Raw genomic sequence first — 18,967 nt, 5'->3', positions numbered from 1 at the left:
CCCAGGGCTGCCCTGGCGCTGTGCGGCCCCGGGAGCTCCTCGGGTTCCCGGGAGCGCTTCCCTGCCCTTCCCCGAGCCCGGCCGAGCTCCGCTGGGAGCCGGGCAGGCGGCGAGGGGCCCGAGGGCTTCCCCTGCAGCCCTGAGGCCACACGGAGTAGAGGCCTAAAAAACCACGCTGCTTCTGGATAAAAGGCAAACCACGCTTTATTACAAACCACGCTTTCCAGTGACGATTAAACGTTGTTTATTAGACCTCTTTGTTCCTGAAACGTTCCGGGGAGGCACCTCCGGCCACGGGAGCGCCCGAGGAGCGGCGGCGCGGAGCCTCCCCCCGCGGCCCCTCACGGCGGGGCCGGGCTCACGTCAGCCGCCGCCGCAGCCTCTCCGCGGGCCCCTCCGTGCTGCATCATCCCGCCTCCCGCCCGCCCTGCCCGGCAGCGTGTGCGCCGCCAGCCGCCGCCCGACCGCCGGCCGCGCCTGTCCCCGCTCCGGGGCCGCCGGGACAGTGTGAACAACCACCCAGGGGAGGGTGAAACAGCGCCCGAGCGACGAGCGAACGAGCAGCCGGGAGAGGGTGTACCGGCACCCGGGCGAGGAGTGAACCCGGCACCGGGCGCGCCCCCCGCCCGCCTTCCCTCCTCCCTCCCTTCCTCCCTCCCTCCCCTCTTCCTTCCCCTCCCTCCCCGTCCCTTCCTCTCTCCGCCTGGTGCCGCCACCGCCGAGGAGGAGGAGGAGGAACATGGCGAAAGCGGAGCAGGTCCTCAGCCTCGAACCGCAGCACGAGCTCAAATTCAAAGGTACGAGGCGGCCGCCGCCATCCCTTGCCGCCACTCCCCGCGCCGGGCGGGCGGCGCGGCCGCGCTCGGGGCCCGCTCCCGGCAGCCATTTTCCGGGGGCCGGGCACCGCCGGCAGCTAAAATGTCCTTCAGCGCCGCGCCCGCCGCCCCGCCGGGGCCCCCCGCCCGCCGCGGAGCCGCCCCCGGCCCGCGGGGGTCGCCCCGCGCCGCGCTCAGCGCTGCCGCAGCCGCGGCGCGGGTGGGGGCGGCCCGCGGGGACTGCGCGGGGGGGTCCCGGCCGCCGCCTTCCCCGGGCGGCCGCGGGAACACCGGGCTGTGCCCGGCTGACCTTCCCGGGGGCGGTGGCCGCGGACAGGGGGGGACCCCGCGGGGCAGCGGCGGGAGCCGGGCTGCGTTCCCCAGGCCCCGCCGGGGGTGTGTGCGCGGCCCCGGCCGAAAGATCTGGTGCTGTAATGTAGGACAGCGATGTCCGTGAGGTGGGACCGGGAGCCCAGGTGCCACAAACCCTAGGAACGGATAAAGGGCTTAATCAAAAGACAAATTGCTAGCAATGGAGCCGTTTAAGTGTTCTGAGTGGGTCTTCTGTATAAAATCTAGACGGAGGAAGGATGTTAGGAATAAGATAACGAATTCTGTTTCTTCTGTAATGTGTCCCATGCACTGTGGGGTTGCAATCATGTCTCTGGCCAAAAACGCGAGGCCTCTGGCCAGGTGCTGGGCAGCACTTCCTGGCTTTTCCTGCTTATTATTATAATTTAGCAAGCTGTTTGGCTAAATAAGTCACGAATAGGCTGCCTGTGCAAAAATCCATCCTTCAAATAAAAGTCTTGAATGGGTTTGGGCTTCCACTGGCACTGAAATTCCTGCCTTGCAGCCTGACAGCACAGCTGTAATACAATATTCTGGGATTACAAATAAGCAATCAGCAAGTTTATTTATGCGACTAGAGTCAGAGGTGTTTTATAGCTTTGCTTGATTATCTGGCAAATAAGCTTTTTTAAAAAATGGGGATCTGTTTATTGGCCTCTGGCAAAAATAATACTCCTTTAAAAAAAGCTTTCATGTACATTTTTAAATATAGAGGAGGTCTTTACCAGTTTTTATTAGCTAATATGTTTGAACTATTAATACGAAGTGGGTTTTATCAAACAGCCTGTTAACAAACACTGGGGGGAATGAATCTATCTTTGTTGTAAGCTGAAGTTGTTATGGCAGCAGTATCAAACATGCTTAAGAAGGAAACTATTGTTGTTTTGACGTTCTTTGTGTTAAGTGTGATTAGATTAAAATCACCTCTTGTTCTGGATAAAATTGCTTTCAGCAAACAAGCAAATCCTAGCTCAGGTGGGCAAAAGTGGGCCCTTAATTGGCACGGACTTGCTAATGAGACAGAATTGTGGTTCAGGGTTTGTTTTTCATTCCTTTCTTCATCACAGGTAGATATAAACCTCTCCAGACTCTGTTTTTTCTTGAAGTAATGATAACTTGTCAAGGTGTCTTTCTTTCAGATGAGGTTCTGAGCTAAATAACCAGTAGCCATTGAAGTTAAATCAACTAACCATAGCGCTTTTGGTTGCCAGATCTTTAGCCAGCAACGCGTACTCCTTATGGCATAAAATGCCACTTGACTAACTGCAGCTATTAAATGGCTTAGTTTCAAAGTACACTTAAATATTAATGTTCAAACAGACTTAATGCTGTGGGCAGCATTCATATGCTTTGGCAATACCTGTGCCTTACAGTCCTTTCTAGCAAGCAGTGCTGACCGCTGTCCTTCATTCAGGAAACACCAGGTTGAAGTATTCATGAAGTAAATTCTGCTCTAAGCATTTCTTGCCCTACTAATTTTGTGATGACATACTGCCTGGTGATAGGGCTGAAATGATATTGTTACCTTTGTAAATAGTTGCATTTATTTCCAGAGTGTTCCTTGGCCCCGTACAAGTAGATCCAGGCTGACAGAGGTCGTGGAGCTGCTGACTGGTGCAGGCATCCTTATGGTGTGTGCTGAAAGACATGGTACTCAACATATGAGACTGAGATTGGGCTGTAAACCTAATACTGGAAATGGTGAAGGGCTGAGTCCAAATGCAGACAGGTAGAAAAAGCAGAAAATTGTTTGCTCTGGTGCTGTTGAAAGGCTCTGTGTAGCTCTTCAGTATAAAATTTAGAGGGAGGTAGGATGTCAGGAATAATATAGTGAATGAGGAAGTCTTCTATAATGTGTCCCAGTCACTTTGGGGTTGCATTCATGGCCTGCACTTTCACTTCTAAAGGGTTGAAAACCATTTTATAGAAGCTTTTGTAGCCCCTTGGTTTTGCAGTGAATGTCATAAATTCATTTGGTGCTCTGTTTCAAAATACTGTGCTTGTGTCTCGTTTGAAAAAAATATCAAAGGAGTTTTTCATGCTGGAATTTTTTTTCACAGCATGTGAACATGAGCAGGGGTTGTCTTTCCTCCCGCCTCGCATCTCCTACAGCAGAGCACACATGCTCCAAAATAGCATCAGCGTGTGCTGTGCTGAAATGCAGCTGTGAGTCGTGGGAGGCAGAACACCATTAGGTGGCTGAAGGTGCCCACTTCTTGCCCTGCTCTCTGATGCCATGTGAAATAGGAGCTTCACTGGCTTGCCAGGGACTTCCTTCACTTCTTGCTCATTGTAGACTTGCAAAAAAATTATCCAGCTAAAGGTTTACAGCTCAGCATTTACTGGTAACAAATGGTGAAAAAGAACGTTGTTGGTATACGTGACATTTACATTTATGTTTCCCTTTCTTTCTTCTTTTTTTCAATCTAAGAGATGACATTAATCTGCCAAGAATTTGTTAGAACATTCGGGGGTAAGATTTGCTAGATTTAAAGCTGAACAAGGATGTGGAATTGTGCTGCAGGATGCCTCCTGCACCTCACAGGATGGCTGCCCACCGAGGCTGATCTGTCTTTTCACCATATGTGCCCACCAGGACTAGAGATCGGCTGTTTAACACCAGCCAGTAAAATTTTGTTAAAATATAGCGTATTTTAGGACTGCCCTGGGTTTGTAGTGTTTGAGATGCTGCTGGGGCAGTGTTGCTCAGGAGGGGTGGCACAGATGGGCGGTGGTGGAGGCTGAGGGACATTTTGGTAGCGTTTCTGGAGGTTTGCTCCAGGTTAGGCTGGACTTATGACTCAGCACTCTGTCCGTGCTCCCCAAGTGGCTCCCGGCAGTACTGCCAAGCAGGGATTAGTGCCTTGCTAAACTCTGCCAGTCGTGCCAGTTGGAAATGCAGGTTCCTGTCCCCAGTATGTGATCCTGGACCTATGCAATATGTCACTGTGTAGCTTTGCTTTCTGCTAAGGGCACAACAATGGACCAGAGCCGCCGATCCTCTCTGCTGCTGACAGAGCCCCTGACCTGGGGCTGTCACCTGTCACTGGCTCAGGGACAAGCCCTGGCTACCTCAGAGCTGCAGCCCAAAGGTGGCCTCGGCCTGTATTGGTGTACTCAGTCCAGCAGTGCATCTGCAGCATTGAAATGTTCAGAATTTAGTGTTTACCCCAGTCCTGTGCAGTTTGTGTTTCCGTGGTGGGGTGGCTGCCACTCCCTACTGAGACACACTCTGAGCTCCTCCAGGTCAGCCTGAGTAAACTGCAGCCAGATCTGCTCATTGCAGTGGGGGTGTGCAAAGCCTCCTGTGTGTGACAGGAATATCCCCTTCTACCAGATACCAGGCTGAGGCTCTTCAGTCCAACAGGCAGTAACATTTGGGGTGTGAGATTAGTGTTTGCTGAAGCTGCTGTTGCCAAGTCTCAGAAGAGAGGGTCAGGGCATGTGGACTATTCACTTATGTCTCTGTCCCTGTCCTGATCCATTGGGAATGGTTGAATCACTCCTGCACTGAAGGTATTGGGAGGAATTTGACTTCGTGCTCATTGTCTTCTGTATTGGATAAATAGGAATTTCTAGTCACAGGCCATGTTTAAGAATGTAAAATAGTGACATTATTGTGAGTAGTTGGCTGTTTAGGATAATTAATATGCATCTTTGAAGCTGAACGTTTATATGCTGTTTTCTTTAAACTCTTAGAGCCCTCCTGGTATTCACAGCAGAATGGCAGCCAGTACTAGGATTTCTTTACTCTTTGAAGGCTGCTGTGCCAATGGCTGTCTGCTTTCCTGCTGAAAAATGTACCAGCCCTTGCTTCCCTTTGTCTGGCCTGATTCCAAGTCAAGTCATTGTTACCGCATTAAATACGAGTAAACCTTTGCATCTCTCTACATGTTTGAATTTAATTATCAAATCATAGTCTTGAAAAGGGGACATAGTATTTAAATAACAGGCAGGCTTCCTAAATCTACACAAATTTATCCTAAAATATATCCCAGTTATCAAAGAAATCAGTCTTTTTCTGATGCAGTTAATGATGCACTCACTTTTCTTGCAGCTTAGCTAAAATCAATAACTTATTCTATTAAACATTTGTTTAGTTGCACAGACCTGCTGCATCTCACTGAATTACTCTGATTTCACATGCTCCATTGGTTTTATAATTAATTCATCAGTTTGCATAGTCTCTTCACTTCAGGAGAGAGGTGTTAGGAGAGAAAAACGGGAGGTAAGAGAGGATAGTGATGCATTGTGCATTTCTTACAACACATCTCTTTTTTGAAAGGTGGAATAAGTTGAAGATTGTGCTTGTCTTGAGCTTTCTTAACCTGCTGCTGTCCTGTACACTAGAGACACAACACTCAACAGCTCCACTGGGAAAGGAGAAAGGAATTGTACGTGTGGGACTAACAGAAATTTGAAACTTTGAATAGGATGATTGGAGCACCAAAGAACAATTGAGATGTGTGAAGCAGTGCATTTTCTGTTAAATTTAATTAATGTATTTAGGTCTCCCAAGACTATTTCCAAAAATACCACAATCTCCTTGAAAGCTTTGGTCAATGTGATTTACGGGTTAAGGACTTTTGAATAATTTTGTACTGCACAGGTTTTAAGAATTCCAGTTGAAGTTATGAGCATTAATAGGATCAAAGTATTACTATTTCAGGGAAAGACCTAATGCAGTAATAAAATTTGTTACTTGGCCATTGCTTCTCTTAGTTTTGTGGGATTTTGTGTTTTAAATGTGGTCAACTCATTGCCTTTACTGTACAGAATGGGCCACATACATTCGCAACTTCCTGTTCCTCGGGAATCCTGTGTTTGCCCATGGATTTTCAGCTCACTTTGAGCTATGGAGCTATTGTAATGATACATGAAAAAGTTTTTCAAGTTTGTTATTTAAAGCTCATCAGGATGGCAGCCTGCCAGTCTGATTTAGTTGCTGCGATGTGACCTCTATTCATCACTTCAGAAGATATATCTGATAAGAGATTGTATTGAAAATACAGATGGAAGGGGTGGCTCTCTCAAGTCCTGGGAGCATGGCTATCATGGCAAAATGAAGGCACAGTTAATGTGTCAGAGTGGATGCAGGTTCACACTGGTACTTAGCAGTAAATTGTATTTACCAGCTGCTGCCCTGCATGCCATGTGCAGTGTCCTGTCACCCGTGAAAGAATATAGAGTGGAAATTTATACAGCAGCTCCTGATAGTGCCTCCTCATTGGAAAATAAATTATTACCTATTTTTCCTCACGGTGCAAGATTCATAAATTAAAAACTTACCGGTAATCGTGTAATGCCTTATTTCTTTTAAAACAGGTTAGCTGCCATTAAATACAAGAGTGAATTCTGTTTAATGTTTCTCTAATTCAGAATTAGGATTGTAAAAATTCAAGTGCAAACCTTTAAATAGATTGTCAGATCTGTTTTGAAACTCAACTGGAAAAAAGGCATCATCACCATAGCAAATGATCCAACTTCATGAGCTCAGGTCAGCTTACACCTATGAACAAATACGCAATTTTAAAAGCAGCTTAATTTGTTCTATGCAGCCAGCTCTGGAAGGTACTGATTGCATCAAATGAGTTTTGGATCAAATGAGCAACTTCTACGTATGTTATAATGCAATTTTTGTAGGAAGCTGGGCGAGGGAGGGTTTGTCCTGTTTCTGAGTGCCTCTGAGCACAGCTTTCTGCCCAGCTGAGGCGGTGCAGGAATCAAATGACCCTTGCTAATTCTGCCCACATCTTGCAGTCACACTCATTTTCTACTATCTTGTTACCATATTGGTCTTATGTTTGCTGCCTGCTGGGTACAGCTAATAACTACTGAATGCATTTCATAGTTGGGACAATAACAGCCTCTTTACTTTCCCTGTCAGTGTGACTGCTTGGCTTTGAAAGCCTTATTGATGGTGTTTGCAACAGTTCTGTTTGTGGTGACAGCTGTTGTTTCAGACTTAAATTTCATCTTTGTATTTGTAAGAAACGTGATCTTTAACATTATCATCTTGCTGCTGCAATTGTTCTTTTGTTGGGTTTTTTCTGCAAGTAAATCCTCACTGCTTAGGTCAGGAACTCTTCCCAGTTAGATAAAGCCCTCTCCCCTCTAGGTGAGGGACTGGCACTGGTGTGACAGCTCCTGCCACAAACAACACTGAAGGTCCTTTGTCTTCCTGTGTGATGACCAGAGGCAGAAAGGAAGCTTATTTTGCATACATATATGAATATTTAACTACCAGTTTGTCCAAGCTAGGGGTTAGATTCATGCTAAGTCTCTTCCTCCGGCATTTGACCCAGGATTTTTTCAATATATGAACTCTTTCAGTGCTCTGCAGGCCAAGATGTCTGTAGAGCCATATAAGATACTTTCTGAGATGCCTGGGATGTTGTTGAGTTGAAAATTTGGCCTGCTAGGCAGCCTTTTGTAAGGAGGGCTTTGTGCTGTGGGTGTGGAGCAGCTGTCCCAGTCCTTGCTGTCACTGGCAGCGAGTGCAGAGCAAATCCCCATTGCCCTGAGTGGTTCAGGGCTGCTCACCTGCCCTGATGGTGGCTCTGTGTTCACAGCAGCAGCACCAACCACACTGAGGATGCTCTGCTCTTTCTCTCTTGGAGCTGTTCTGAAAATCGCTCAATTCAGCTGGAATTCTCCTGGCCTCAAACACATTTGTACAGATTGGGTACTGCTGCTGCCTGCAGTACTTACCCCACGTTTTTATAAATACTTTATGAAAATAATCTCTTTGCTAAACTACTTTAGTGTCTAGTTCTCTGAGCTGTGTACGAAGTCCCTCATACCATGGTGCATGGATTAAAGATTTTATCATTCTAAATTTAATCCTGTTTTCTTGGTTGGTTTCCATGAGGGGTGGAAAAATAGAGAAGGAGGAGGTTTGCCTGGTGATCCAGTTATTTAGGATGCAGATTATAAAATCATGTAGGTGTGGGGATCACTATGGAGCCAAATCTTATGTTTTTGCAAGCAATTGAAAAGACAAATTAGTTGTGCTTGTAGAAGGCATGTCAAATGACTATGTAATTCTTTTAAGAAAAAAAAAAAATTGCACTTTCTTGTTTTTCCCAAGACTGCTACTTTTTTCATCACAGCTAGTTAGCTTCATCCTTGCTGGTGCTTCTGGTGTTTCTCACAGCTGTTCACCCTCCCCCTTGTGCAGTTCCATGTTTGTTGTCTGTTGATATTTGCAGTTAGTGCTTCTTGTGATATGTGAATTAACAATATATTTTGTTTTTTTCTCAAAACATTTGCATTTCCTCTGGATTGTCATTTCTTGTCTTCTGGCCTTTCTATATTTTTACCAGACTAGGAGCAGAGATAGAAAGGCAGTAACAGTTTTTTCCCCTTAATTTTTGTATAGCTGGTTTTACACTGTGCTTAGTGGTGTCATACAGTGGTGCAGATGATCACAGAATCATGGAATTGTTTAGGTTGGAAAAGACAGAAGTTTAGGCTTGAAGAACACAAGTTGACATTTGTTTCTTGTTCTATGCCACACATATAAACTGTCAGATTTTTTTTTTTTTTTTCTGATTATGTTTTCTGTCTGCTGCTGGCTAAATTTCTGGTTTTGTTTTGTTTTGGTTTTTTTCCCCCTTTGGTCTGAAAGTACAGGCTGGTTTTCAAGTAGCTCCCCTGAAATGTATCTTGCTAAGCTCAGGATTCCTTCCTTTTTTGTAGCCATAAATAGTATCCCACTGCCTATTTTATGTGGCTTGGGTTTTTTAACTTATTAGAAAAGCAGCTATTCTTTGTGCATCCCCAGAATATCTAACTGTGTTTGTTTCTTCTGGTATTTTCGACTTATGCACAGTTCTGCACTTTATTTGCTCATTTGCTATTTAAGTTGCACATCAAATTTCTCTATTTGAGGAGTATATGTGAGCGTAAAATTAGAGCAGTTAAGTTGCTCCTTCCCTAACATTTTGATGTGCATTTGAAATGGAGATTAGTGATGAAATTAGACCAGGAAAAAATCACTTTAGAAGAAAAAGTGTAGCTTGGATTGGTGATTAAAATCAGGATGGTTCTTCCAGGGAAACATTTTACACTGGTTTCAGTCTTCAGCGGTGTTTTTATCAGGGAGGTTTGCACATCAAGGCTTCATTGCTCTGTTGCTGCATCCCCACCTCTCCTGGGAGCCTGGGCTTTGTTTCTGTCCTTCCCACAGCCCGTGGATGGAGCTCCAGGCTATGTACAAAAAGGGAGATATCTTACCTAAGTGAATCTGGCTACATCATGGTTATTGAAAGAGATGCAGCTGCTGTCCCAGTGCTTCCTGAGCTGTTTTCATACCTGGACAGAGTTGGCTCATGTGATATTTGTGTGCAGAATGAGCAAGGTAATACAATCTGTTTGGCACTCGGTCCTGAAAGGGTCTGAAAGCACAGCTGAAACAGAGATACACCTCTGAGAGCTCACCAGGGCTGCTCTCAGTCTCTTGTTCATGCCAGTGTGTGCAGAAATCTGGTTTGACTTCATGATGCAGAGAAGGTATTTTGTGCTGTGTGATTTTGTTGCTGAAGTTTGCTGTAGGTAATGTTTGGGTGTAGAAAAACTCTGAAGAGATCAATTGGGAAAAAACAAACGACAGTGGTACCAAAGTTAGATGAAGGACATATTCTTCTATTTCTCTTGGCAAGCTTATGTGTGGCCTCTCAGTTCTTACAGCTGTGAAGTCAGACTGTTAATGATCCTCTGAGGGATAAAAGGTGACAAAAATTACAGACTAACAAATACCCTGAAAATAGCCTTCAGTCTCATATTTGTTTGGGGTTTGGGCTTTTTCCCAATTAAGCATGAGGCATGCTCTGAGAAAAATAGTTTATGCTAGAATAGGCCAGGGAAGGACACTGATTAATCCATCTAAATGGAGTAACTTAGTGCCAACCTTGCTCCAACTTTGGCATCTGAATCATGTAATTTTGTTGGGTTTCTGCACCCTTTTTTTTTTCCTCTTAGGTCAATTTATTGATTGCATACTTCTTAAAAAAATTGTGCCACTGCATCAGCTATTGCATAGGGAGTGATGTAGATGTTGCTTCTATTTTTGTAATATTTTTTCATCCAGGTATCCACTGTTTGACACAGCAGAAGTGGAAGGGACCACTCCCCTCCTGTCACTTTGTTTCAAGGGCTCTTTTGGGTGGGGAGGTGGGTGCTGGGAGTAAAGATATTGATTCCACAGGGCTTGGGGTTTGTAGTTAATTCCTTTTAAAATCTGAGCTGAGGTCAAAAGGTTGGCATGTGGTTTACACAAGGATTTTTTAAAAATAATTACCAAATTTGGGGGGTTTAGGTTGTCTCAGTGAGTTACTTGTGAAATCGGATATTTATGCAACACAGGATCTTCTTGCTTCTGATTTTTTGGCTTCTTTGATTTCAAAAGTTGCGGATGCTCACTTAATTATGAGAGTCTCCAGAGCCAGATGATGATGATGATTAAACCTTGGCACACAGTACTCTTTAAAACACTAATCTTCACAAGATTCTGTGTAATTAGGTAAGTATTCTCCTTACTTGACTGAGAGGGAAACTATAAGGGTCCAAACCTGCTTCTGTTTTGGAGTTGCTGTCAACTCTTAAGGCTCTTAATAGCAGAAGATCAAGCCCTTAAGTGATTTGTCTAAAGACAAGGAAGGTGGTGGAGAGTTTGATTGGATCTTGGGTGTTGTTGATTCTCAGGCACCTGGCTGATAGCTCAAGATGTCTTGCTTGACATTTCAGCTCTTTTCATTTTAGTGTTTATCTTCAAAGGTCATCAGCTTTATATATGACTTTAAAAGAAGCGTGCAGTAAGTCAGGGTCCTCACCTGTTATTGAGCCCTCTTGCACATCACTGCTAGTTTTATTTTGCCTGTCTCTCTTATTCTGATAGAGACCCACAGAAATAAAATGGGAGAGCCCATGGAAATAAAATGAAATCACTTGATGTTGTCAGGGGCAGTAAAGGAACTGAGAAACCACTCGGATGTGAAGATGAGAAAAGGTGCAGGTAGAAAGATTGAGCTGATCAGATGGAGACAGGGGTATGGTGGCTGTTTGATGGTGCTGACACCTCTTTCTCAAGCAGGGCAAGGGGCATCCCAGTTTGAGGGGCTGGCACAGCTGGGGGAGGCACTTAATGCTATGGGGAGAGGCCAGTGTAGGTGTGGGACGGGGAAGGGATGAGTATCACGTTCAGCCCCCATCCTTTCCCCTCACACAGGGCCAGTGTGACTCTTTCACTGGATTAATTACTGCTCCATGTGGACATTTACCAGTCACATGTAGGATTTGGGCTCTTGAGAATAGTCACAAAACAATTTAGGTTTCCCCTCTATTGCTTTCCACCATCTCCCTTATTAAAGATTCTTCAGTTACCTTTCTATGGCTGATTAATGTGTCAGGTGATTAATGACTTTCATCTGACACATCAGTGGGATTAAACCATGGTGAAATACATCCTTCCCCTCCTATTATTGCATTCCACTGCTTTCCACAAAGGAAGTACAAGAGAGGTTATCTCATGAGGAGCTCTGCCTGTATTGCTGGCTGTTTCCAATTACCTTGCTGTTTGATACATGTCTGTGGTGAGCTGGAGTTGCAAAAGTTTAGGGGAAGATGCTGAAAGTGCATCTAAAACACTCTGGGAATAACATGGGCAACTTGATAAGAATTTATTCTTAGTCTTGTGGATCAGTGGTTGCCAGTTGTATCAAGTATTCCTGCAGTGCTGTTCTTTGAAGAGTTCACTACATGTTTTAGGAATGCCTAGCTTTTAGCAGCTGAGAATTTGCATTAAATTTAAGTACAGACAAAATGATGAATGTGCCTTAATTACTTTCAGCAGCTCTGCCAACACTACAAGTGTGACTGCAGCACGTATGCCCAGATGTGCTTGCAAGCTTTAACCTGCAACTGTGAGACCTTAAATTGGCAGAATGCTGTGCAGGAAGATGCAGTTTCCCTGATGCCAGCTCTGAGTGCTGCTCGCTCTGGCTGAAAACTGCTTCTCCTTTTTCTCTTCCCCACTGCCCCCTCCCTCTCTCTGGTAAGTGGATTAATTTCCAGCCCCAGCAGCTCCCTGGCTCTGCTCTTGGCCCATGCAGAGGAACACAGTGCAACTTGCACAGGCAGCTGGTGGAGATGAGAGGCCAGACCACTTCCCCTCTCAGCACTGAGATGGGCTCATGCAGGAATTAAGCAACCCTGTGGCCCAGCTGATGTGTGTAGTTAATGATGAAGATGTGGTGATAATTGCAGGTAGAGATCTGCAGAGGACTGTCCCTGCTGGGTTTGAATGTTCCTGCCCAAGCCTGTGCCATCAAAGCTTTCCCTCTGCTGGCACTTATGCTGAATTCCTTCATGTGCCAAACAGCATGAGCACTGATTATTTGCCATGCCAAAGCATGGAATTTTGGTTAAGGGGGGATGGTTGTGTTAAGATGTAGTACAAATGATGTGGCTGTGTAACGTGATTTCTTTGAGGAGCGAGTGGCAAGGAGCTCACAGTGAGTACTGTGCTCATCCAAAAGTTATCAGCCTGAATTTGCTGAAACAATTATGGGCAATTTCAATTGCAGTGAGGGTTATTTACAATTTAAATAGAGTTGACATCATGTTCTTTTGACCTAATTCCCAGACTTTTTTATCATTACTAAAATGGTGTGGGATATTACAATGCCATCCATACACTGCAGCATGGCTCTCTAAGGAAAGGTTGATACAGCACTGGTGTTTGAATAGGAAATGGACTGGAAAATTCTGAGGTAACATTGTGATCTTCAGACGTGAAGGGTTGGATTTGTGGGTGAAAAGCCACAGTTCAGTAATAACCCTGCTCAAAAGTAGTCCTATGAAAAACCAGGATACCTCTTACTATTTGTTGTTTTATGAGTATAGGAGGTGATGTTTCTTTTCCTTTCAGTAATACTGCTAGCTTGTGTATCACTGGATGCCCACTTTGCATTAACATGGGCTGACTTTATTTTGGCAGGAGAAAGTCACCAAGCCCTTGTGGAGTATTGCAGACTTTAAGCACTAAATTCAATTTACTACATTCTTCCATGCTCCCGTGACACCCCCATGTCAGATGATGCATGTACAGACCCTGTTTCCCATAACTTTGTCCTTGAGATGACACCGGTGGCATTCTTCTCATGATCTTTAAAAAACATGTGAGAAAAACAGTTGGGATGATTTTAAAGAGCAAATTGTCATTTGGAAAGCACCCTGCCTTAGTATGAGCTCCACTTATCTAGAAATATTATTATGAGCAATCAAAAAGACATTCAAAACAAAATAATGTGATTAAGTAAGGGTTGTGGGTCTTAAGAGTCATTCTTCACTTGCTGCTTTCACCCAAGGACCATCCAGATGCACCAGTCTGGCTCCACTGTGCTTTCAACCCACCTTGGGAGTACAAGCATTGTCCAGGTGTTGCATAAACTTGTGTAAATATTCCATCCACTCGTGACAAGGACAAAGTTACCAGAAAGATTGTAGGGTGTTTTCTCTTACTGTATTTGGGTACGATTCCCAAAGTCCCAATGCCTTGCATTGCAGAATGAGGCTGCAGGGTTGATGTGCATCTCACTTGACTGTTAATGCCCACACCAGCTTTATCTGCAGTGCTCAAATCCAGATGCTGGAAAGCAAGGGTGTGTCACCAGTGCAGAATTACCTTGTGTCTCTCCTGGGATAAGTTCTCCCACATGTACCAACCTCCCCAAAAACCTGTAACCTCGGCTGTAGTAATCCAACAACAGGCGACCAAGGTTTCATTTCAGCCCCAGTTGGCAGTCCATGGGCCTTGCTCTTGAAAGGCAGGCCAGCCAAGTGATAATATTTCACTGCCATGCCCCAGTTACCCCTGAGTAATACCCTGTGGTCTGTTTATTTTTTTACTTCAGGAGACCTTAATTGGCACGTTAATCCTGCACTTGTCTGCTGTGTTTTGCTTTGCTGCAGACTTTGAGCAGCAGGGCCATCAGAATGAGTGTGCTTGCCCACAGGTTTGCTGGAAGCAGATGTCAACCTTCTAGTACAGTTGTGGTGGCTGTAAAACCTGTAATTTGGGGGAAATGTAGCTAAAGAAACTGTTTAGGGTTTAGTGGACAGAACAGAAGAGGAAACACCAAGCAGACAAGAAGAAATGAGTTCCGTCTGCTGAAAGGTTTTGCTGCCAAATATTTTGGTGTGATCTATGTTAGCAATAAGTAATTCCATTTGGAAATTATTTTCCACACAGAATTGTTGTCGTATTACTATTTCAAACAGCAGCTCTGTGCTGGGGCACACAAATCCTGCGCACATTCATGGATCAGCCAAGTAAAAACATGGTATTTCCCCCAGGAAATCTATCCCAGCATGCAGACCAGTAAAGCACTACTGAGGATGCAGCTGCACATGAAGGGCTTTGTACAGGCAACCCTCCCCCTGTGCTGGAACAGATCAAGCTGTAATTTTTTAGTAAAGACACATCCTTATTGCATAGGCATCCTATAATTTCTTCTGAAATATTAGATTTCTCCCTGTTAGGGCTGTTTTGAAGATCTGCTACTGCCCTCTGCCCTTACACACCTAAACGTTTGCTGGATTTTTCTGATGATTTGGCTTATTTGAACTTCTTTAACAACTCATGGCTGCTTCTGGCCAGTTATTTTCCATTAGCTTAAAGTCTCTCTCTGCATGCAGAACACAGAGAAAACTTTACAGCTGTGCTTCATTCTCTTTCACATCTCAGTGTTTCACTAGGCACAGGTCTAGTGAAATCTTTGCCATGGGATCTGAAAATTTTACTCCTTCAAATTTTTTTTTAGCTCCCATTGCATTGCCAAGCTGGTTTGCTCAGGGTGCAGACAGAAGTGGTGCTGCCTTGTTGTCTGGTTGGGGTTATTCTGTGTGTGATTGTTTTGAGGCTTTTCCCCTTCTAATTACTTTAAACAAATTGGATCAAGGATAGAGGTTGCAGGACTGTAGTACTGTTACAGCTGGATTAAATATTGTTTTAGGAGACAAATTTATGTAGAATAAGAAGCAAACTTAAATTACATCAAGGCATCCATGCTGGCAGAGCAGGGTGGTGGAATGCTGCCTGCCAGTATTTTTATTATCGTCATCATTCACCCTTTTTCAATTTTAGGGTTGCCATTTCTGCAAGGAAAAGTTTGATGCTTTTTTTGGACTAATTTGCTTTTACTCCTGAGGACAAATGAAGGTATTTTATTCAGGCCTCAAATTAATCACTTCTATGGAGAAGACAGTTGATCAAAGTGTGGTTATATTTCTTTTAATTTTACTTCTTTGCCATCTGTGAGGCACTGTAGTTGTGTGCTACCTGTCTGATTTATCAGTGTCTTGTAGGAAACCAGCCTTTCTTCTGCCTGAGGGGTTTGGGAGTTTCAATTAGGTAGTGAGCCTGAGAGAAAAGGATCTGCCTGCACTTGGTTTTGCAGCACTTGACAATGGTTTGATTTTGGATTCGCTAATATGGAAATTTTCACCAGTGCTCTCAGTGTCTAAAAATTTTCCTATTTCCACATGGTTATTTCCTGTCCTGGGTGAGGTAGGCTACTTTATTTCTTCTAGTCTAGAATTTCTAGTTGCCAAGACAGTTTATAAAAAAAAATTTAAAACTTGGTAGGCAAAAGGAGATGCACTCTGTATGCTTGTCTTGCTGTTTTTGATATGGCATTCCTGAATGCCTGGAGGAATCCTGGTTCTGTGGAGGTCCAGCTTCATGTGCAGATGGGTCTGTGGTAGTCCTTGGTTCCCATTCCTTGGTTAACAAACTAATGTACTCACTACTTACACCTACAGCATGGGTATATGTGGTATCTCTGCTAGCCTGGGCTTCTGTGACTAGAATGGAGCAACTGTGACACAGCAGGGAATTTGGCATCCTTTGAATGCCATGTTGTGGTGTTGGCACAATGTATGAATGATTTCCCCCTTTTGTTTTGCTGTTAATGATGAGCTCTTGGGCTGGGGCCTGCCTGCAGCCTCAGCTTTGCGTGCACGATTATCTGTACGTGCTGCAGGTGGAAATTGAACATCTAATTACTTTATAAGATTTGTGAACAGAGATTTAGAGCCTGCTTAGCCTCTGCTTGAAAAGTGCTTTCTGTGTGATTTCAAGTCTGCTTTTGCTCTCCTCCTCAGGTCCTTTCACAGATGTGGTCACTACAAACCTGAAGCTCGGCAACCCCACGGACAGAAATGTCTGCTTCAAAGTTAAGACCACAGCACCACGTAGATACTGTGTAAGGCCCAACAGTGGAATTATTGATGCAGGAACATCAATTAATGTTTCTGGTAAGCCATTCAAGCAGTTCTTTGCTGATTGAAAATAGCTTCTTATGATCTGTTATTTCTTGGAATGCCTTGCAGCCTGAAAGTATTTTGGTTTTTCCAAGAGGTTGTGTTTTCATGGAGAAGCAGCCATTTCATGTATCCTTGCTTCCCTTACTCCTGGTCTAGCAGTAACAGGTTTGGTCTTAAATCTTGTTTTGGAGAGGAAAAAGGCAGAAATACACAAATGATTGATATGGTTCATTAACAGCCTCAGCCAGCGTATCCAAACCAGTTCTGCTGCAGCCCTGCCCTCCCTCTGGGATTATTTTTGTACAGTTAGTTTTTTGCCAGCTTAACTTCCTGAACCAGCTCACCACGGGGTCAAACAAGTGCTTGGATGAGCACATTGAGGGAGGAATAAAACTGGGTGGATTGTAGCCACTGGTTTAGACCAGTGTGGGCAGATGGCAATCTGTCTTTGATTTAACCAACAGTGAAAACATTTACTTTCAAACCATGCTTGTTTTGTGTGCCTTGAAGATTCGGTATCCTTTGGTGTTAAAAATGTCAAATGACTAAAGCTGTTGCATAGGAAAAGTTAATGATTTTCTCTAATGAGTCAGTAGCTCTTGACTTGCCTAAGTTTGGTAATGGAAAAGCAAAGGAGTGGCTTACTCTGAAAGCATAAAGAGCTGAGTATTCTTACAAACAGTATCTGTGTGTTAACTTGCTGATAATATATTCTCTCAATAACTTCTCTGATGCATGTTCTTAATAAAGAATTCTATCAAAGGATGTAGTTGTGGCTTATTGGATGAATGAGGTCAGACTTGAGTTAAGAAAATTATCCCTTTAAACCTGAAGATTCAGATTTGCTTTGCTATTCCTAAAAAATTAATATTGGCATGATAAGAAATATTATTGATAGGTTATACAGTTTGCTCCTACCAACCTCTTTTCGCCTGGGATAAAATTTTGGGAAGCTAAAACTACTGCTTTTTACGTGAAAAAAATGAACATGTAAAAATTGAGTTCAGTTTCTTACTTAATAAAATGTAAAATATTTAAACACCTCACCCTTGGAGAGAACTTGCTTCAACAAAATACAAATTGATCCCCAAACCACTTTGCACTGTAAAATTAAGCAACTCTAATCCTATGAGTCTTCTTATACATGCCCATATTTGCACACTCATTGATTTGTTGTCTTTGGGATTTCTGTGGTGTCAAATTGGGTGTGCAAAGGGCTGCAGGATTGTGCCTCCCTTGCAGGTAATCCCAGGGGAATGGCAGGGAGGAGGTGACCAGGGAGTGGTGGGAGCTCCAGGTGGGGCAGGCAAAGCTCTTCTGCTTCAGGAGAGGGCCAGCACGTACCCAGTGAGCTCTGAAATGACTAATATGTAAATGAAAAAGCTCTCTGGAGAGAAATGGAGATTTTTAAAAGTCGGAACAATTCCCAAGTAAAGCTGTCTGTCATCTATACTAGCTGCAGGCAAGCATATCAAATGCACTGAAATCAATGAAATGATAATGAAAATTAGCATGGTTTCTAGCTACAAATTATCTTTGTGCTATAAAGATGTGGATGCTTTTCATCTTGCAGATGAACTTTGAAAATTAAAAGCCTACTTCCTTTGCAGGCTCTTACCAGGCCTTTTGAAATGTTGTCTTGATCTCAGTGTTGAGTTTTGCTCACAAGTGCCCCTTAGCTCCACCTTGAGCAAATACAGTGCAGGCAGGTGTTGTAGGAAGCATCTCTTGTTATGGTGCCAGCAGCTTCTTTTCCTTCCCTGTGGCTCACCAGGTAGAGCGTGGATCTTAGGAGTAAAGCTGAGTTATGAGACTGCTGTGCTAACCCTGAGCTGTGCTCTGCTCTTGCTTACACAGCTTTAAGAATTTCTGATAACCTTATTTATAGTGATTTATGATTTGGTTAGTGTGGAAAACGGCTGTGGTATATTTAATCACAAGCTCACATGTGTGTTCTAATAATTTCATGCTGCTATTAAGAGTAGTAATAAATAACAATCTTAAATTGCCAGTCCTTATATTAACATTATATTTTAAAATGCAAGTAGCACACTTTCATTGTTCCTTAGATAACTCATTCAAACCATGCATGGGACCTGATTTTGGACTTGAGGATGGCAGTGTCTTTGGTTTTGATCAGCAGATGGGATCCTTTGGATGGGAAGCATCAAAGAGGGCACTGTTATAACTTGAAAAATACAATTGTTTTCAGATTCACAGAAAAGGGGGAAGATGTGTTTAACCTTTACTATGGAGTAATATTGCTTGAGAACAAAAGACTGATTTTGGAGTTAATGAAGTGAAAAATAAATAGAATTTGTTTCTTTGCCTCTAAATCAGTTATCTTTTCAGTCATTTAATTCAAGTCTTGCACAGGGCATAAAAATAGGGCTTGAATTCCTTCAAACCTAGTGAAAATACTACTGATGAGAAATATTAAAATGTAGTTAATACAGTAACTTCTGGACACTTAA

General features: G+C 43.8%; 1 protein-coding gene across 1 annotated transcript in view; it reads left to right on the top strand.

The window, feature by feature from the left end:
• Window positions 1-407: 407 nt before the first annotated feature.
• Window positions 408-18,967, top strand: part of VAPB (VAMP associated protein B and C) — a 33,147-nt gene continuing 14,587 nt past the window's right edge. The window contains exons 1-2 of the mRNA XM_071446818.1: window positions 408-797; window positions 16,332-16,484. Coding sequence (XP_071302919.1) covers window positions 740-797; window positions 16,332-16,484 — 211 coding nt within the window. The 5' untranslated portion in view covers window positions 408-739. The remainder of the gene's footprint in view (window positions 798-16,331; window positions 16,485-18,967) is intronic.

This window comes from Agelaius tricolor, unplaced genomic scaffold (genome assembly GCF_023055355.1).
Source record: "Agelaius tricolor isolate 1412-34295 unplaced genomic scaffold, bAgeTri1.0.p SCAF_23, whole genome shotgun sequence".
Lineage (NCBI taxonomy): Eukaryota > Metazoa > Chordata > Aves > Passeriformes > Icteridae > Agelaius > Agelaius tricolor.
This window is presented reverse-complemented; position numbering and strand designations above follow the sequence as displayed.